Source organism: Podarcis muralis, chromosome 12, assembly GCF_964188315.1.
Source record: "Podarcis muralis chromosome 12, rPodMur119.hap1.1, whole genome shotgun sequence".
Taxonomy (NCBI): domain Eukaryota; kingdom Metazoa; phylum Chordata; class Lepidosauria; order Squamata; family Lacertidae; genus Podarcis; species Podarcis muralis.
In genome coordinates, this window is record NC_135666.1 from 27,058,780 (window position 1) to 27,079,773 (window position 20,994).

The 20,994-nt window shown below is 43.2% G+C and overlaps 1 protein-coding gene and 1 long non-coding RNA gene across 7 annotated transcripts in view; one reads left to right on the forward strand and one right to left on the reverse strand.

Annotated features, from left to right (window-relative positions):
- The window catches only part of LOC144329271 (uncharacterized), a 179,078-nt gene extending 172,877 nt beyond the window's left edge, over positions 1-6,201 (reverse strand). The window contains exon 1 of the long non-coding RNA XR_013394748.1: positions 5,750-6,201. This is a non-coding gene — a long non-coding RNA (uncharacterized LOC144329271). The remainder of the gene's footprint in view (positions 1-5,749) is intronic.
- Positions 6,202-10,122: 3,921 nt separating this feature from the next.
- Positions 10,123-19,894, forward strand: STEAP1 (STEAP family member 1). Of its 6 annotated transcripts, none has more exons than XM_077936918.1 (6): positions 10,124-10,437; positions 13,024-13,236; positions 13,844-13,950; positions 15,569-16,075; positions 17,656-17,820; positions 19,592-19,894. In XM_077936918.1, the coding sequence occupies exons 3-6, from the start codon at positions 13,888-13,890 to the stop codon at positions 19,847-19,849; spliced, it is 993 nt and encodes a 330-aa protein (XP_077793044.1). In that variant the 5' UTR covers positions 10,124-10,437; positions 13,024-13,236; positions 13,844-13,887; the 3' UTR covers positions 19,850-19,894. The 6 variants fall into 6 exon arrangements, with proteins under 6 accessions (XP_028606546.1, XP_077793044.1, XP_028606541.1 ...); XM_077936917.1 differs by lacking the exon at positions 10,124-10,437 and adding an exon at positions 13,320-13,434 and having other exon boundaries at positions 10,444-13,236; XM_028750708.2 differs by lacking the exon at positions 13,024-13,236.
- Positions 19,895-20,994: the final 1,100 nt, after the last annotated feature.

A 20,994-nucleotide genomic window follows, 5' to 3' on the forward strand; every position in this document is an offset into this window, starting at 1 on the left:
AAATAATAACGAAATACCTAGTGCTTTGAATTTTTTTTGAAACCCATTACCTTTAATATAGGCAGTATGGATATTTTCCAGCTATTTTTTTAAAAATGTGTATCATAAATAAACATGTGGAAGAAGATCCCCCCCCCAAAAAAAGCAAGGAAGTACATAGGAGGGACTCTAATTTTACAATTGTGAGTCTTTCGACATGGAAATGTTTTATAATATCATAGAATCATACAGTTGTAAGGGACCACAAGAATCATCTAGTCCAAACCCCTGCAATGCAGAAATATTTTGCCTAACATGGGGCTCAAACCCGCAAACCTGAGATTAAGAGTCTCATACTCTACCAACTGAGCTACCCCAGCAGATGCCTTTACAGGGTCCCCCACTCTCTCAACAGGAGGAAGTTCCAAAATCAACCTTTACATTAAGTTGAGTACAAAGCTGCTGGTCAAACTTACTCTGCGATGAAGTGGGAGGGGAGATCCAGACTAGGACCATAGCATGGGGCAGCAGGTGCTTTAAAGCAGCTTTCCAGCTCTTCCTTCCCCAATGCATCTCAATCACTCCCTTCTGTTGAGATCATAGTTAAGTGGGCCACAGGTCTGTCATGCATCCCCTCAGCTAGCCTGCTGCCCTTGGGTCCACTGAAGGGCACTATCCCATCGCCAGCATTGAAATAAGATGCCACTACCAGTCCAGTTATGCTTCTGTAAATGGAATGAGAGGAGGTGCCATCTTGTCGTTTGCTTTAGGCAGCAAAATGGCTTGGGCCCCTGGGCCAGCCCTGCTTCTCACCAAGCAGAAAGGGACAGCACACTGAGGGCAGAAGGGTAATAGAGCTGACAGAAAGAAAAGCATCCTGCTTCACAACAAGGAATAAGGCTATATCTACACTGTCAGGAATCTGACAGAAAAAATCTTCATTGCTAAGCCAACATAGACATCTGCTGGCCTGACATGTAAATTTTTAATAAATGCACTATTGCGAAATAATTTTAAGATATCATAAATAGATAGATGATAGATAGATAGATAGATAGATGATGATAGATAGATAGATAGATAGATAGATAGATAGATAGATAGATGATAGATAGATAGATAGATAGATAGATAGATAGATAGATAGATAGATAGATGATAGATAGATAGATGATAGATAGATAGATAGATAGATAGATAGATAGATAGATGATAGATAGATAGATAGATAGATAGATGATAGATGATAGATAGATAGATAGATAGATAGATAGATAGATAGATAGATATTCTTTGTTTGCTTCACACAATAGTTCGGAAGGGGAGAAAAGAGAGACTGTTGGATGACTTAACTATGAGATATTTCATTACAGTAACTATTGCTACTGAATTGCAGTGATTTTTCAACATTGTGGTGACAGCTTTGAAGCTGGTAGAGTCTCTATGGAAAAAAAAGCTTGACCATAAGAAACTGATAGCTGTTTGTCCACTGTAGGGCTTCTTCAGGTCATTCAGTCACATGACAAAAAACATAATATAGGAAGGATTTATACCTGTGTTTGGATAAGTTGGAAGGGGGAGGTAATTCCACACAGCAGAAAATGGACAATCGACCAAGCTCAGAAATAAAACTGATCCCAAAGCACGGAAATGTTCCTGCAAAATGCTAATCTACAGATTTCCTTGACACAACAACTTACTGAAAAGCAGCCTAGGCACCTGCAATCAAGAGCAAAAGAGCCATTATGGAGGGCTATCATTTTGGTCAGGCATGTCCAAAGCCCAGCCCGGAGGCCACTTGCTGCCCCTGGGCTGGTTTCAAATGGCAATTTTGAAAAAGCAATCTCTTGCGGCCCCCAAGCACCTGCCCACCAAAGCCATTTCCTTTTCAGTGCTTCTAGGCTTATAGAGTGGCACACAGATTACGGACACAGGGACCGGGGTGGTACAAGTGGGAGCAGTTCTTGAGGTATTGGGTCCTGAGCCACGTAAGACTTTAAAAGTAAAAAACCAGCACTTTGAATTGAACCCAGAAGCCAGCTGGTAGTCCATGCAGTCCTGCCAGAATTTGTGCTAGAATTGTAGAGTTGGAAAGAGACCGCAAGAGTTATCTTGTCCAACCCCCTGCAATGTAGGAACCTTTCAGCCAACATGGGGCTCGAACCCACGACCTGAGATTAAGAGTCTCATGCTCTACTGCCTGAGCTATCCCTCTGAACTGCTCTGTGTTATATGTTTGGACCGTGTTGCCCCAGTAAGCAATCTGGCCACTCAATTCTGCACCATCTGCAGTTTCCAAATCATCTTCAGAGGCAGCCCCGTGTATAAAACATTGCGGTAATCCAACCTAGAGGTTAGCAGGATGTAAACAGCCTGGCCCTGAGTGGTAGATGTGGCATTCTAATGAAAAATAAAAGGAAATCTGGCATGCATGAAGTCTGTTCATCCATGGCTAAAAGCTAACCTAGGGAGAGAAATATTAGAAATGAAAATTAAGATTATTATTATTATTTAAATGCCAAGTGAGATGATTTTAGAGGCTGCAGGGTCTTAGCTTTCTGTTTATTTTATCTGTTTCCATTTTGCTGTTCTTCTCTGGCAAATCACCTAATCATATGGTGTCAGTTCTATCCCTGCTTTGCATTTCTGGAACTTTACAAGTAGGAGGAATAATAAATAGCAAATACGGAATAATCAGCTTCAGACATGCTATTCTAGACAATCATTTGTTCAACAGATCATGAAAATTCCTAGGAGCTTCAAACGTTTTTGCAAAACAATGTTTTCCTAAACAATGAATAATACACCAATTTCCTTGCTCCTAGAAACAAACAGCAAATTAAGTGGTTGGGTTGTTTTAGCATTTAGCCTGTTTTGGTTACTATAATTGTTTCCTTGCAGAAGAATTACAAGTCATTAAAATGTCAGACACTACGTGCAAGTAATAATGTCATTACTAGTCATCCATAATAAATGTATCACTGTAAGCATTATGTAGTCCAATGAAATATATAATAGAACTAATCTAAAGGCAGATGACTCGGAAGCATATACTTCATCAAGCCAACCCAAATTACCACACTGTTCTATAATGTTTTTATTTAATCTTACAATTTGATTTTTTTAAAAAAATATTTTAAAGATGCCTGTGTCCAGCTTTTCTTTAGGATTTCCCTCTTTTCATCAAAGAAATGTTGGAGGGTATGAAGTTATGCAATCCCTGAGCCAAGGAGATAAGTAACTATACAACCTTAGAAGACATCTGAAGGCAGCGCTGTTAATGTTTATTTTTTACAATATGTTGCAAGCCACCCAGAGTGGCTGGGGCAACCCAGTCAGATGGGAGGGGTACAAATGTTGTTGTTGATGATGATGATGATGATGATGCTGTTGGATAAGGTGTCCCTATTTTCATCGGAGAAATGTTGTAGGGTATGTTATCCACTGGGACAGAGCTGCAACACAAGCCTCATGGTAGCTGCAAAGCTTAGAAGGATGGGGTGGTAGGGGAGGTCAGAGATGTACAGGTCCACCAGCAGAGTCAAGCCAGCATTCCCTGTGGCACATCTGTGCAGTCCTGACCACCCAACTGCCTGACTTCTACCCCACTCCCTTCTGATAAGCAGGAGTGGCTCCACCACTGGAAGTCTAGCATTGTTGCCCTGCCCTGTAAGTGAGCAGAGAGGACTGAAAGGGAATACAGTGGAACCTCGGGTTACAAACACCTTGGGTTACAAACACTTTGGGTTACAGACTCCACTAAGCCGGAAGTAGTACCTCGGGTTAAGAACTTAACCTTCGGGTGAGAACAGAAATCGCATGGCGGCAGTGGGAGGCCCCATTAGCTAGTGGTACCTCAGGTTAAAAACGGTTTCAGGTTAAGAACGGACCTCCAGAAGTTCATAACCAGAGGTACCACTGTATATATTTCGCAATCTTCTTAGTCTGTTCTTGTAAGCCTCTGGCACATGAAGAAGGCCACAGGGCAAATCAGGCCATGGAAATGCCATCTGTGGAAAGCCAGCCATGTGAATGCTGCATGCTGCATGCTGAAGTCAACTCAGATTGGCTCTTGGCGGTGGCACCAGATGGGAAAATTGCAGTTGCAACCAAAGGTCCAGTTAGGCCATCTACACGCAGTCCAGCTTAAAACACAGCTAAGTCCTTCTTTTCCTCCAATCCGACAGAAGCTGGTTTGGTAGGAAACCCATCAAAACATAGTATGTCATAAGAAACAGCAGGATAAAAAATATTTTAAGTATTGAAATGGAATTAGGAAATTGATGTGACATTGAGCAGCGAATAAGGGAGGGAAGAGAAACATCAACGTTGTGGGGTGGGAAGTCAACTTTTAAATTTGTATTAAATTTGAATTAATTTGATGTTAATTTATTATAATTTTTGAAAAGCAATAAAAATTAATTAGAAAAGAAAGAAACAGCAGGATAAACATAGGCTGTGGGTGGCTAATTGTGTGTGTGCATCGCTTCCCTAACCAGCAGGGGGCGTGATGCAGAGTAAACGAGTGTGTACACCATGCGTAGGCAAACTACTGTAAGGCCCAAGGGCTGGATCCAGCCCAATCACCTTCTAAATCCAGCCTGCAGGCAGTCCAGGAATCAGTGTGTTTTTACATGATTAGAAAGTGTCCTTTTATTTAAAATGCATCTCTGAATTATTTGTGGGGCCTGCCTGGTGTTTTTACATGAGTAGAATTTGTGCTTTTATTTAAAATGCATCTCTGGGTTATTTATGAGGCATAGAAATTTGTTCTTTTCCCCCCCAAAATATAGTCCGGCCCCACACAAGGTCTGAGGGACAGTGGACCGGCCCCCTGCTGAAAAAGTTTGCTGACCCCTGGTGTACACAGCCTTAGTCCATTACCATACTGAGGTAGCTTGATTTACATTTTTAACTTGTTTACTTATATTATCTTCCAGTTAATTTTAAAAAGATTTATTGAAGTTTCCCCCCCTTTTCATACTATATACAAGTCGTATGCAATCCCTTTGATTTCTCTGTGCTTTAATATATAAGACACTTCTCCATCAGCATTCAAAAGTCATGAAATTATTGCAACTTGCAGCATCGGCAGATAAGATGTGACAGCTAGGATATACAGGGAGAAACATGTTATTAACCCCTCTTCCTGCCCCATCCCCATTTACAGCAAAAGTGGAATAACAAGGCTGTAAATCAGTGCTGAGCAAAACAAAGGAAAGGGAAAGGAAATAAACATAAATCAAAATAAATACAGACCCACATACATCTATAATATATATTCTAGACCCCACAGTATCAGTTTTAAACATCTGAGATAAAGATGGAAGATGTATGGGAGAGAGGGAAGCACTTCAGATTTGACAGGACCATTAATTTGTTTGTAGCTATAGGAAGCACTTGTAACAAAAATCCACACCCACCCACTCTGAAAAACTCCATATTTCTGTCCAAATAATTCTCCATCCCTAAGTCTCTGTACTAGCCCTCACACAGATAGAATGATGTGTTTCTTATCACACAGAGTGTCTCAGAGGGAAGGAAGAAGCCTCTTACACCTTTTAAAGTCCTAAAACCTCCTGCCAAAAATAAAAGTGATGTTTACAACTTCTCTGACAAGGAACCAAAGGTTTTTAAGTGTTATACGTCTCATCTTCCTCCATACACCCTTTTAGTGCTTTTGGTTAGAGAACTCTTCACCGCCTAACTCCATTTAAAGAATGAGGTACAATGCTATTTTTTTTCTAGAAAAAGAGGTGCCAGAACTCACCATGAATGCCTCCCTTGTTCTCTATAACCTGAGAGGTGCCGGTGTACTCAGTTCCATGGATTTCCGGCTGAAAAAAAGCCCTAGGTACACATTGCTTCGAATCCACATTATAAAGTCCCATGTTGATGCACCTATAGATTGGTAAAATGAGGTGCATGGACATCACAGGGTAAAGTCTAGATGGCAGTGTCTGGTTAGTAGACTTTGGGAATATACTTTCCTGCTCACGAGAGCCCATAATTTCAAGCATCCTCAGCTTCAAAGCTAGGCAGAATCTAAGAGGATGGTAGCAGCCGGTATTACAGAGGCTTGGCTCCCCTAAGCGCATGGCCTGTTCATTACATCCTTCCAGATGCTTTCAAATTTGCCAGCAGTTTTTCCCTTATGTGCAAAGATGGTTTGCCTGCGCACCATTCCACTCTGAGCATTTCTTCATCCGGGTGACTGAATTCAGTAAGGCAGGGAAGCTTGCACAGGGAAGCAAGCTTTTGTAGCCTTTTAATTGTTTTATCAGAATAATCTGTCTAATACACAGTGCATGGAGTGGCGAGCTGACCCAATATACACTTGAGGCAGGGGTCACCAACACGGTGCCTTTGGGGCGCCACAAAAGATCTCAGGAAATGTCTCCTCAAAAATCCACAAGAGCCCATTCTTCCTGATCAGTTCCTGTTTGCACTGGCTCAGCCTCTTCCACATTGAACACACATCCTTAAACATGCCCACATTTCATTGGTTTGGACACCAACCCTTCCTTCTGAATAGAGGCATAAACGGCTGCTCTCTGTGAATGCAGCGGTGGCTGATTTAGGTGCCTTCTTTCCATTTATGATGTGGGGGTGGATGGAGCACACCAGCACCCTTTTGTGTTCCAGTCGCCTTTTTCAATCCTTGTAGTTGTGGCGGCCATTTTGTGCTGTGCCACACCCCACAGCTGCCTTTTTGTGACTGGAGACCATTGCAGTTTGCCACCAGTTTAAAATAGATTGGCGACCCTGAGGACACACTGACATGTGATCTGAAACACAAGAGGGGGAAACGCCTTTTAAGGTGCCTTGAGGCACCTTAAAAATTAATGGCTTTATTTCACTCACAGGTTTGTGGGTTAGAGCCTCCTCTCTCTCTCTGAATTCAGTTGCTTCAGCAAATATGATTCCCTGGCCAGTCTTCATTTTTCTTGTATTGAGGTGGAGATGTATTTTATTCATATTTTGAACTGCCCTTTGACTAAACGCCACCAACAGACAAACAAACATCAACTCACTTTATTTATCTATATGCAACTAGTAGTGTAGTGTAGAAAGTCTCAAATTATTTTAAGTCTTCAAACACAAAACAACAACACTTGATCAAGCAAGATAGGCATTAACCTTGTTGTGGAAAATTTTGTCACCCTGGCTCCCTGCAAGGATGACTAGTAGATAAATAACCCAATTTGCTTATTCTTATTTTTCAAAGTAATGCTAAGTCAGCAGGTCGTGGCGCAGATGGTAGGAAGAGCAGAGCTGTGGAAGGGCAGAGTCATCTTTTTCCACAGAATTACCCATTCTTTACAACTTCCACAACAGGCCTAGCGAACAGGAAGTCTGGGATAGTTCAGCTGATAGAGCATGAGACTCTTAATTGCCGGGTTGTGGGCTTGAGCCCCACGTTGGGCAAAATATTCCTGCATTGCAGTGGGTTAGACTAGATGACCCTCATGGTGGCTTCCAACTCTACAATTCTATGATTAATTGCTCCACAATGTCCCATTGCTGCTGTGGGCATCACCCTCCCTTTGGCCATGCCTTTACTGTATTGGTTTTCCTTTTCCCCAACCCCCCCCCCCCCGAAAGTCCACATGAGGCTGAAAAGAGTTCTGATTCTATAGTATTCTAGCTCAGTATTTGGGTCCACAAGACTCAAGTCTTCATTGTTGTTTCCTGGAGGTTTTGCCTCTTTTCAGAGTTGGTGTTTGTTTTTATTTTCATTCTGCAAACCTCACAAGTAAGTAGGTATTTCCCTTGTGTTTATTTCTTGGCTTCATTCTCCAAGAAGCTAGTGGTAGAATACATGGCTCTCCCCCTCTCATTTAATCCCAACAACAACCCTGTAAGGTAGGGTATGTTGAGGCAGTGGCTGGCCCAAAGTCAGCCAGTGAGCTTCACAGCCCAGTGAGGATTTGAAGCCTAGTCTCCCAGGTCTAACTACTACACCACACTGGCTCTTGTTCCTCAGAGGCCCTGCTTTGCTGGCCCCGTTTCTCACCATTTGGGGTCACACATACCCCATATATGTGTGTGTGTCGTGTGAACGCTCCCTGTGCTCCTCCTGTGGCTGGAAAAGGGTTAGTTCAACCTCCGGTTTGCTAGTAAAATTAATTACTGTGTCGCGAAATGATGCATGTCTAAAAAGCATGTCACCATGAAGTTTGGTGTACGTGGTTTCCCACAGAATCCTAGGAATTGTAGTTTGTTGTTGTTGTTGTTTAGTCGTTTAGTCATGTCCGACTCTTCGTGACCCCATGGACCAGAGCACGCCAGGCACCTCTGTCCTCCACTACCTCCCGCAGTTTGGTCAAACTCATGCTGGTAACCTTGAAAACACTATCCAACCATCTCGTCCTCTGTCGCCCCCTTCTCCTTGTGCCCTCCATCTTTCCCAGCATCAGTGTCTTCTCCAGGGAGTCTTCTCTTCTCATGAGGTGGCCAAAGTACTGGAGCCTCAGCTTCAGGATCTGTCCTTCCAGTGAGCACTCAGGGCTGATTTCCTTCAGAATGGATGCGTTTGATCTTCTTGCAGTCCATGGGACTCTCAAGAGTCTTCTCCAGCACCATAATTCAAAAGCATCCATTCTTCGGCAATCAGCCTTCTTTATGGTCCAGCTCTCACTTCCATACATCACTACTGGGAAAACCATGGCTTTAACTATACGGACCTTTGTTGGCAAGGTGACGTCTCTACTTCTCAAGATGCTGTCTAGGCCTGTCATTGCCCTTCTCCCAAGAAGCAGGCGTCTTTTAATTTCATGGCTGCTGTCACCATCTGCAGTGATCATGGAGCCCAAGAAAGTAAAATCTCTCACTGCCTCCATTTCTTCCCCTTCTATTTGCCAGGAGGTGATGGGACCAGTGGCCATGATCTTCGTTTTTTGATGTTGAGTTTCAGACCATATTTTGCGCTCTCCTCTTTCACCCTCATTAAAAGGTTCTTTAATTCCTTCTCACTTTCTGCCATCAAGGTTGTGTAATCAGCATATCTGAGGTTGTTGATATTTCTTCCGGCAATCTTAATTCCAGCTTGGGATTCATCCAGCCCAGCCTTTCGCATGATGTATTCTGCATATAAATTAAATAAGCAGGGAGACAAAATACAGCCTTGTCGTACTCCTTTCCCAATTTTGAACCAATCAGTTGTTCCATATCCAGTTCTAACTGTAGCTTCTTGTCCCACATAGAGATTTCTCAGGAGACAGATGAGGTGATCAGGCACTCCCATTTCTTTAAGAACTTGCCATAGTTTGCTGTGGTCGACACAGTCAAAGGCTTTTGCATAGTCAATGAAGCAGAAGTAGATGTCTTTCTGGAACTCTCTAGCTTTCTCCATAATCCAGCGCATGTTTGCAATTTGGTCTCTGGTTCCTCTGCCTCTTCTAAATCCAGCTTGCACTTCTGGGAGTTCTCGATCCACATACTGCTTGAGCCTTCCTTGTAGAATTTTAAGCATAACCTTGCTAGCGTGTGAAATGAGTGCAATTGTGCGGTAGTTGGAGCATTCTTTGGCACTGCCCTTCTTTGGGATTGGGATGTAGACTGATCTTCTCCAATCTTCTGGCCACTGCTGAGTTTTCCAAATTTGCTGACAAATTTGGAATTGTAGTTTGCTGGCAAATTTGGAATTGTAGTTTACCTCTCACTAAACTACAATTCCCAGCAGCCTTAAACTACAGTTCCCAAGATACTGTGGGAGTAAACCATAACTGTGTGGTGTGCTAGTAATCCGCTCACTGGTGATCCTATATGCTGACTAGTCTAGGAAAGTGTAGGCTACCAACATGTGTCCACATTGTGAAGCTGGAAGGGACCACATATATCACTTAGTGTTCTAGTCAAACCCCCTGGAATGCAGGATCTTTTTGCCCAAGGTGGGGCTTGAAAACCACGACCCTGCGATTAGTACAGACTTCTTGCACCTACGTGCAGCACGACGCACGACAGCAGCAGCGCGATCCTATGAGACCTAGAAATAAACCCATTCTACTGCAGGGGACTCACTCCCAGCAAAACGAGCAAATGCGACTGCAGCCTAAAGTCTGTTTATACTATTTCACAGTAGGACGGGGGGTTTGCGAGTGTTTGGAGTCGTGTGCCGGGGCGGGGCTTACGGACACTTGGCCGCCAAATGCAGACGGCGCGGACGCCGACATCTTTACGCCAAGCGCAACAGTTTACAAGAGTGATTCTCCCCACTCCCCCTTTAAGCAAACAACACAACTTTGGCCGGCGACTCCCTGCAAGATCCGCCGGCTCTTGAGGCGAAGGAAAGGCGGAGCCGAGCAGGCAGGGAGAGATGCCGAAGGCGGGGCTGCCAAGGGCGGGGTAGGCGGCTGCATGTCGAGCGGGCTCCGCAGAGGAGCCGCTAGTCTGGGTCTCTCCGCGTGCTAGTTCGGGATCGCGTCGCCCCGGGCCCCGAGACGGAGAAAAGTTGTTGTAAGTAGCGCCGAGAAGTGCCCGAGCTTTCGGAGCAACTCCTCCTTCTCCGGGGGAGGACGGGATGTCAGCGGGAGGCGGGCCGGTTAGCCAAATATTTGCGGAGCCCGGGAAGGCGCCGTGAAATTCCGAGCCCCTCTCTCCGGACGGCGAGCTCCGCTTTCCAAGCACGGCCGGCTCTCGCCTCCTCCAGCAGCCTTCCCTGCTTTTCCGCTTGTTTCCCCGCCACCCCGCGGTGCAAACGAGATTTCATTAATGCCTTAATAAATAAACGAAACCGTGACGGCAACAAGGGGCGATAGGTGGGCAGTGACGGGCTTCTTCTGTACGTCATAAGGTACAGAATATCCTCGAAAGGGGGTTGGGGGAGAGGTGTTTGCTTTTGTACACGTCTACAAGACGCACGCGCCTCCTGGCCAAAACTTTATTGGGTTAAGCTTTGCAGGGCAGGCTTTAAATCACAGCGGCTTCTACAGGGTTTGCCAAGAAAGCAAAAGTAATTGTGCTCAACGGGACCTTCCACGAAACGTCATGGTTCAGAGTGAGTGAGTGAATGAATGACTATTTGCGTCGGCCATCGGCCATAGCAATAAAACAACAATACGATATACAAAGAATAGAAATAAAAAGTCAATTATATAAAAATACATTTTAGAGTTTTGAATCAATAGTCAAATAGATAGTGGATCTTATTCTGATTGCCCCAGCTAAAAACCTTGGTGGTTTGGAGTGCTTTTGATCAGGGTGCCAGTTCCCAGCTCCCAACAGACGCTCAGATGTCCTCTAGCCACTGAACACAAAAAATCCTCACCGACTGTTTTGGTTACTCCCACTTCTTAAAAGTACCCCAATTTATTGCAACCCTTGGGGTGTCCCGAAGTCTAGCGCGGTGTACCTCCATTTTGTGCTTGGATGTGTCTTTCCGACTACATAAGAATCAGTGCTCAGAGCTTGCTATGAGCACATAGAAGATAAGAAGAGTTTGGATTTGATATCCCGCTTTATCACTACCTGAAGGAGTCTCAAAGCGGCTAATATTTTCCTTTCCCTTCCTCCCCCACAACAAACACTCGGGCTGAGAGACTTCAGAGAAATGTGACTAGCCCAAGGTCACCCAGCAGCTGCATGTGGAGGAGCGGAGACACGAACCCGGTTCCCCAGATTACAAGTCTACCACTCTTAACCACTACACCACACTGGCTTTCCGCATAGGGTTTTATTTTACAACATCACTTTGTAAAATACTTTGCATATGAGCAAAGCCAGGCTTATTGCTAGACAAGTCTTGGTGGTTGCCTAGAGCAGTCCTTTTGCTGCATCAGCAGGAGGAGAGGAGGGAATAGCTTCTACTGTTGAGGAATAGTAGAGAGGAAGGAAACAGCCAAGGGGCGAGAGGAGGAGATACAGTTAAAGGCAGCATGAGAAAAAGCATATTGGAAAATAGTATGTCTGCTGCTTGTTGAATAGTGGGGATGGACAGACATCCTTTGGCAGGGCATTCCCGTGTCTTGTGGCACCATTGCCCCAAAGGCCTTGTGTAACATGCTCACCTGCAGTACTTCAAATAACCATGGTACATAGAGCAGGGCACCTATAGACAGTCTGGACTTTTGGACAGACTTGTACAGGTAGATGCAGTTCTTAAGATACTCTGATCCTGGGCCATAAGGCAGGGGCAGAGGATCCTCCCCCCCCACCACCTGGCAGGAGCCATGTTTACTTGTGGGCAGACTTCCAGTGTCTGCATTCCGGTGGTGGGCAAGGTTAGAGGGGAAAGTAGGCATGGCCAAAGGCAAATGTGGGCAGGGCAGATGATATACCATAGCTTGAAAAAGGTAAGAATCTCATTTGGGAAAGTCAGAGGCTTCTAGCCCTGTACATGTTCACTTCCTGATCAAGGGTGCTGGGGCAGAGGCGGAGCTAGCTGCTCTGGCACCCGCACCCATGCAGCAAGCATGCCCATGCAGCAAGCGTCCCTGGTGGAGGCGGCACTGCAATGTCAACCCCCCTCATGGATGACACCCCCTTCCTCCGCCACTGTCCTGGGGCTGTGTAAAACAACTGTGACACCAAGGAACTGTGCTTTAACCTCACTGCAGATTCTTGTTTTGGTCATTTTCTATAGTGAACAGAGTTTCTTTAATTGCTTTACTCAACAGCCTTAAACAGCTACCAAGAGAGTTTTTGAAACTGACTTTATCCCTAGCAATATTTTTTTTGCCTGTTAACATCTGCGTAGAGTGAGGCAAGATCATGATGTCGACATTTCTGCAAAGTGTCTGGTACACCAGCCTGAAGATACCGCTTGCTTAAGCTGTCTGGGTTTGTTTTACAAAACATAGATCCTGGCATCATGCCTCTTGGTCTTTTATGATAGCTGTAATCTGGGATACTCAGAAATCTGTCTCTCTCCCCCCCCCCCTTTTTTTTTTTTTTAATCATGCCCATGTGAGGAAGATAGGCCAAGACTAGCAGATACCTTCGAGTGGAGATTCTATTTCATTCCTTTGTTTCTCTTGTCACCTTGGTAAAGTCTGCTCCCTTCAAGTACAATAGAAGCGAGAAATATTTTCTTTTATTTTCAAGCCTTTATTCTCTCTTCTGGAGTTGTGGGAAAATAAGAGGATTCCATCAGCTCATGCTCATTTGTTTAGCCCTGCCATATGTGATTCATCCAGAAAATTAAACCCAAGGAGAACAATAAGAAGTAGATTGAAGATGTTAAGAACCCTACAGCTTTTGGAGCCGCAGTTCGGGTGTTTGTGAAGGGGGCTGTTCATGAAACAGCTTTAAGATCATGTGAGTCATTGTTGTGTCTCAAAAATACTTGTGTAGAATTCAGATCATTTCACTTATAAAACATGTGTACTTTTAATTCTCAGATTTGTGTGACAAGACAAAATCTATGAAAGTCCCCAGGTTCATCAAGGCTAACTCAAGACAGTGCATTTGATTGCTTATGTGTATTTCTAAAGTACCAACTGCGTATACATAAAGGTAAAGGTACCCCTGCCCGTTTGGGCCAGTCTTGACAGACTCTAGGGTTGTGCGCCCATCTCACTTAAGAGGCCGGGGGCCAGCGCTGTCCGGAGACACTTCCGGGTCACGTGGCCAGCGTGACAAAGCCGCATCTGGCGAGCCAGCGCAGCACACGGAAACGCCGTTTACCTTCCCGCCAGTAAGCGGTCCCTATTTATCTACTTGCACCCGGAGGTGCTTTCGAACTGCTAGGTTGGCAGGCGCTGGGACCGAGCAACGGGAGCGCACCCCGCCGTGGGGATTCGAACCGCTGACCTTTCGATCGGCAAGCCCTAGGCGCTGAGGCTTTTACCCACAGCGCCACCCGCGTCCCCGCGTATACATAGCATGATACAAATAAATGGACCATGTGAAAATTGTCTTGCAGAGATCCTCTTGCCTTAGAGCGCAGGACAGTCATTGGTCAAGAACATGGAACAGAATGAAGATCAGAAAATGAATCCTGAAAGAACTTGGGAGAATTTCAACAATTTGGTAGTGTGTGTGTGTGTGTGTTTGTATATTTATGTTACACATGCTAGGTTGGCCTTAGGCAAGGGGACATAATGACCCACTTAATCCTTCTGGTGCTCTGGCCTCCCAGATTCAAAGAACTTTTACTCCCCAGGCTCTTTATCTGCAGCCTCCCCAGAAAATAAAATCTATGGGAAAGTATTTCAGGCCCTTGCAAATAGTGCAACTTTATTTACAGACCATAAGCAGTGTAGGGTTATCAGGAAAACCACAGCAAAACAAAATGAGTCACGGAGACAAATGGTACCTTTTTAAAATGGGAGCATAACAGCGCAATCCAATTCATGCCTACTCAAAAGTAAATCCTGTGGAATTTAAAGGGTTACGATTGCAGCCTCAATCTGTAAAAAATTAAAATTGCTAAAATCAAAATTGCTAAAAATACAGAAATTTCGACTCAAATCATGTGACGTTTAATAATTGCGATCCGGTTTTGATGACTACAGCAAGGAACTTGGCTATATCTTCTGTCACCTTAGAGTTGGAATCTGACCTTGTCATTCATCTGAATTTCCCAAGTGTAGGGAAAGTGCTAGGAAAATGAAATGGGGACATATAGTCATATAAGCTTCAACAGAACAGCTTTAGCAAGGACAAACACTTAGGTGCCAAGGCAGCCCAGTAAATTGCCCTTGCTAATGCTGAGTAGTTGGTAATGTGTAAACAACATTTCACATGACTCTAAACTCTAATAGAATTGTCACAAGCTCTACTCTCAACATTTATATATATATAGAGAGAGTGAGATCTTCTTGTCCCTTGGTGTGTGTATGCCACGCTTTGCAACTGAATTTCCCACTCGGTGTACCTCATGAACTGTGCTCTAGCAACAGAGGTTTATGCCATAATCAAATTTGCTTGCTTTAGGGTGCCCCAAGGCTCTCTCCCTTGTTTTTGCTAGGGCAAGCTAACATGGTTGCTGCTTTGAAAATTGGTAATGGAAAGAACTATCTCTATCATCATGTAAAAGAGTGAATTTGAGCAGGCACAGCTTTTTCTCATGATTTCAGTTATACCTTGACAGAAGCAGCACCTGCTGTGAAATACATCCCGGTATGGAAGCCCTGCCTGTATAGATACAGCAACCCTACTCCTCTCTTTTTGCTGATAGGTCCACCTCCAAACCACAGATCAAGGGATCTGCAATGGTCCAGGAGATAAAAACGGCATTACTGTGCCTTTTTGTATTTCACACAAGAATAAATGTGTTGTAAAGACTAGAGATTACATTCCGTTCCCATTTACATGTTTTGAATTGCATTTCCTTCCCACCTCTTTACAAAGGGTTGATGAAGAAATGTAATCTGCGGAGGTGGCTCCCTTCTGGGAATAAACCTTGGTGCCTAAAAATCATCAGTGAAAATCATGACTCTGCAATGGAACCAGCCTTAAGTTGCTTCAGTTCATTATTGATATTTTAGTTACATTTTACATCCTAAAACCTCGTGCACAATTAGAACAGTTTCAGATAAGAGTATATATGAGTCCATGAAGGTCAGCAATGCAAGGAATCTACCAATATGGATAAAGTACTCTTAAATACCTATTAGGTTTATGTATCGTATTTTCTCCTTTTCAGGTGATGGATTTACAAGTGGTTGGCACACCAGATGCTCTCCCCCAAGTTCATAAAAGAATCTGTATTGATGAGTTTGACTGTCCTCCCAGTAAGCACTGCGAACACAACCTTTTCCCTAAATGGCATTTGCCGGTGAAGACAGCATTGGTACTGTCCTTGTTAACCTTTATCTACACTTTCCTAAGGGACGTCATCCATCCCCTTGTAACTAATCAAGGAAATGCATTTTATAAAATCCCAATCCTGGTCATAAACAAAGTCTTACCAGTGGTTTCGATTACCCTGCTGGCTCTGGTTTATTTACCAGGAGTACTGGCTGCAGGTTTCCAGTTCCACTATGGAACCAAGTATAGACGTTTTCCACAATGGTTGGACAGATGGATGCTATCGAGGAAACAGTTTGGACTTCTTAGCTTCTTCTTTGCCTCGTTACATGCCTGCTATAGCTTGTGCTATCCAATGAGGAGATCCTACAGATACAAACTCTTGAACTGGGCATATCAACAGGTACGCCATTTTGTTTTGTCATAATGCCATTAAATCGGTTTAAGCTGATGGTGTGCTGGCATCTGGAATGCTGTGTGGGTCTCCCAGTCCTATCATGAATATTGTAGAATGATGGCCTTATACAAATGTGTAACAGACTGCAATCCTATACAGAATTAAGTCCCGTTGAGTTCAATGGGGATTAATCCTAGGTAAGTGGGTATAGGATTGCACCTTTAAATGATTAGAAATTGTGAGTTGGAAACACCAAGGTGAGGGCTGACATAGTTAAAGTTTATAAACTTACAAATAAAGCGGAGAGAACAAATACAAAGATTTATTTCCTAAAACATTTGTACCCAGGTTCATTCAATGGAACTAATTATCAGATGGTCCAGAAGAAGAAGAAGAAATACAATTCCCCACAGCATGAATAATGTCTGGAAATCATTAACACAGGATGTTTTGATAGCTACTGCTTACCTGACTTTTTATTTTAAGTCCTCATTATTATTATTATTTTAAATCACAGATATCTGATTTATCCATGTCTATAGCCAAAAATAATAAAACGGTAGGGATAGCCAATGTGGTGCTTTCCAGATGTTGCTCCTTAATTCCCTTTAGCCCCAGCCAGCATGGTCAGGGATTGGGAGAGCTGCAGTCTGACAACATCTGTAGAGCCCTGCGTTGGCTTCTCCTCGTATAAATTATGCCTTCCAGAAAATTTTGGCAGATGCAGTTGTCAAGGTGAGAGAACCTGCGCCTGCTGCTGAAAGTTTCCAGATCCCAGACCTCCTTTGCACCTCAACACCTTAGTTCTAACTGTAAATACTGAAATCACGGCAGCTCATTTCTGTATATAGGCCAATTATGCAGGTTATTTGAAAACATCTAGACTCATTGGCTGCTCTGGCAGAGCGAAAAAACTTGCCAAGTAAGCCTACTGATTAGCTGCTTAAAATACTGCTTCTTGGTGTTGCTTACCTCTTGTTACAGTTTGCCAAAGGTTGTGTTTAGCTTTTAGATGGAATTCTGTTTGTCAGCAAATAATGCAGTCCTGCTGGGAAAAACAAGTTAAAAAGGAATTGGAACAAGTCTCCTTGGGGGTAAAAACTTTGCTGAAGTAAATACTTCTCCATCTAATTGACTTTCCTATGGTTAGGGCTGATGGCACTTGGGGGGGGGGGGGGACATCAGTATAAACAATGCTGCAGTTAAAGATCTGAAATGGGACCATGCTCTAATTTGTAGCATGCACAGGTGAACAGAAAATATCAACAGAATCCCAGCATATCCTGTTTTGTGCAGCATTTTAGTTAGCTGACAATGATCTATACAAGATACAGGCTGGTTCACACACCTGGATACTTTCATCCCATCTGTGAAATGCATACAGGCTTGGATGGGGAAACTTTAGTGCCAACTGGGTATTTTTATTTATTTTTTAATCCTACTGTTATTCCCATGATAGCTGCAATTGCAAAAGAAAATTTTTAATCTCTATACAGTGTGGTTCTTACTGGGGTTTCACCATGGAATCTTAAGTGTACTTGTGTTGTCATTCTAACACTTCTTAAAGTGTAGTGTTCTGTCCACAGGTGAAGCAGAAAAAGGAAGATGCCTGGATTGAACACGATGTCTGGAGAATGGAGATTTATGTGTCTCTAGGAATTTTGGGGCTTGCTCTGCTGGCTGTATTGGCAGTAACGTCAATTCCATCTGTCAGCCACTCGCTGACCTGGAGAGAGTTTCATTATATCCAGGTACACATAAACAAAACGGCATAGATTGTTCATGGCTCAGTGGTAAAACACATATTCTTTGTGATAGATTTGAGGTTCGCTCTCTGGTATTGCCAACTGAGAAGATCTGAAAAACGGGGGGGGGGGGGGACACTCCCTCCCCCCTTCTGTAATCCGACACTGGACATTTACAAATAGCTGCTGATGTGATCATATTCCCATACCACCAGATGGAAATTGATGAGAGCCAAAGATGGATCCTTGCATGAAAGAGTTTGTGTGACCAGATATTGCTGGACTACTACCCTCACCATCCCTGGCCATTGGCCATGTTGAATAGGGCTGATGGGTGTTGGGGATTCAACAATATCTGGAGTGCCACAGATTCTTGCCCATGCATGTGGAGCCTTCTCCATATGTAAGTCAGCTTATAAGGATGCACTTCAATCTGTTGTTTGATGCAGCAAACTGGGACACTTGCAAGTAATTTCCCTGCTCCCATTTTGTATATGCAAAGAGCAGTGCTGAACCCACCAGGGCCAGTAGAAGGAAATTTGGCACAGCTTGCATTGGAAACAAAGGGAGAGCTAGTCAAGATACAGACCAAAGATCTCAACTCTTTCGCTATAGAATGTGGGTGGCACGAATCTCTTATCTATTAAATTTAGGCACCACGCAAGAGATTTCCCCTATAACCAGGCCTTTTAGAAGTGGGTGGAATGTTTTTAATGTATTTCTTTTTCCTCTTTATTTTTATGTATCTATAGAGGGGTGTTGTCTGTCTGTTCGTTTGTAAGTCGCTTTGAGTTGCCCTGGACAAGATAAAGCAACTAACAAATTGAATAAATAATAATAATAATAATAATAATAATAATAATAATAATAATAATAATAGTTTAGAAAATGCAAAATCACTCTACCAGATTTCAAGTCTGCTGTGGTAGAGTTCCATTTGTCTTATGCAGACCTAAGTCTTAGAACGTGGGTAGGCAAACTAGGGCCCGGGGGCCAGATCCGGCCCAATCGCCTTCTAAATCCGCCCCAAGGACAGTCCGGGAATCAGCGTGTTTTTACATGAGTAGAATGTGTCCTTTTATTTAAAATACATCTCTGGGTTATTTGTGGGGCATAGCAATTAGTTCATTCCCCCCCCCAAATAAAAATATAGTCTGGCCCCCCAAAAGGTCTGAGAGACAGTGGACCGGCCCCCTGCTGAAAAAGTTTGCTGACCCCTGTCTTAGAAGCTCAGTGTTCTAAGCACATGAGGCAACCACCTTGCTGAAGCTAAGCAGATTTGGTCCTGGTCAGATTCTGGATGGGTGACTGCCTGGAAACCACACGTTTGTCTCCTTGGGTTCCATGAGCAAAGAAAGGTGGGGATATAAATATAAGGTAGATAATGTTTTGGCATAGGACTGAACATGCAGCAAAAACAACAAGGAGCATTCTTCAACAATTGCACAGAATCTTAATTAAGCATTCGGTGTTTTAAAATAACAAGGGTTGTCGCCTTTTGAACTAATTCTTGTGCTGTAGCAACTGCTTTTATCTGCAGCAATCAGCAGATGACATTTATCTCCATGCCTGCATATTATGTGCATGGAAAGCTGTTGATAAATGCACACAGGAAGATACCCCCCACCTGTCTGATGGAAACCCTGAATATGCAGCAGGGTGTATTATAGTTTGTTTTAATTTCCTTTCATTTCTAAAGGTTAACCTATTGTTTTTTCTTTCTTTCTTTCTTTCTTTCTTTCTTTCTTTCTTTCTTTCTTTCTTTCTTTCTTTCTAGAGCAAGATGGGACATTTAGCTTTGCTGCTGTGCACCATTCATGCATTAGTGTTTGCATGGAATAAGTGGATTGACATAGGCCAGTTTATATGGTATACTCCCCCTACTTTTATGATGGCAGTCATTCTTCCAATTGTGGTTCTGACTTGTAAAGGTATCCTGCTTTTGCCATGCCTTAGGAAGAGACTAGAGAAGATCAGATCTGGCTATGATGCTAATGCTCTGGCAAGTAGGACAGAGATAACTTCCAGACTGTAGATTTTAAATGTGCGTGTACTTTGCTGGCAATATTCAGGTTTGTTTGTTTTTTAAAAAAAGACCATAAGGAAACGGTCATCTTTATTTTTACATAGAGTAATCTGCACTGAGTTCAGTGAGGCTTCTGGGTTGCATCGGTTAAAAGTTTTTTTGTTTGTTTTTTTTCTACTGATGGATTTTAAAATATCTTACTTCACTATAGGTAGTTTTCTGAAATTTTACTTAACATTACAAGTTTATGTGAGCTTAGGCTAAAGTATGCATGTGGAAATTAAAATCTCAGGTGCCCCATATGTGAACTTCACTTTAAAAATACTGAAGATTTTTCAATACAAGTACAGCAATGACAACCTTCTTTTCAGGGAAACTGTGGAATAATAACACAACTGTTATCACAACAGTGTTTATATTTACATAAAATCTTTTTTAAAAATGCAATACAAAAAATAATGCATAACACTTTAAAATGCAAACACAGAGCTGCCTTACAGGAAACAGCTTCTCAATTCATTTCAGTGGCTGGAGTAGATCAGTATGTACATGCTTTTGTGCCCAGAGATCATATCTTTATTATTAACCTAATGAGCTCTCCTGTGCTTAACGAGATCCAAATGCATATCTAGATCATGGGATGCACCCAGATTACTTAATAATTTATTATTATCTGTTTGCCACAGAACCTTTGTAGCAAACCAAGCTCAGCCTTAAGAACATAAGAAGGCCTTGCTGGGTTTAGACCAGGATCCATGCAGTCTTGCATATACTGCTCTGCAACATGCAGGATAACCTTCTTCCCCAACATCTGGTCTTAAGGGTATATTGCTTCAATCCAAGGAGAGTTGTGTTTAGCTATCATTTCAGACAGCTGATGATAGAGGGTTCCATGGATTTTTAGAATCCGTCTTTTAAATTCACCTGAGCTACTTGCAATCACCACATTTTTGTGCCAGTAAATTCCATAAGTTAAATACTAGGGGCTGGATACTGGGCTTCTTCCATTCACAGGAGGGATTCCTATGCAGTGGAAATTCCTGTTGTTAGAAGGGGGGCAATTTTTGCTGTTTTTCTGCTGCAGTCTCCTGCATCACTTCCCTTGCTGTTTCAGGAGGTTCCTAACCCTCTGGAGCAGCTTTTTTCAGGCTGAT

Excerpts from the sequence above, each read along its gene's own strand:
- STEAP1 (XM_077936918.1), top strand. The coding sequence starts at position 13,888 with ATGGAACAGAATGAAGATCAGAAAATGAATCCTGAAAGAACTTGGGAG. Across the intron at positions 13,951-15,568 it reads GGGAGAATTTCAACAATTTG|GTGATGGATTTACAAGTGGT; the intron begins GTAGTGTGTGTG and ends TCTCCTTTTCAG. Across the intron at positions 16,076-17,655 it reads TGAACTGGGCATATCAACAG|GTGAAGCAGAAAAAGGAAGA; the intron begins GTACGCCATTTT and ends TTCTGTCCACAG.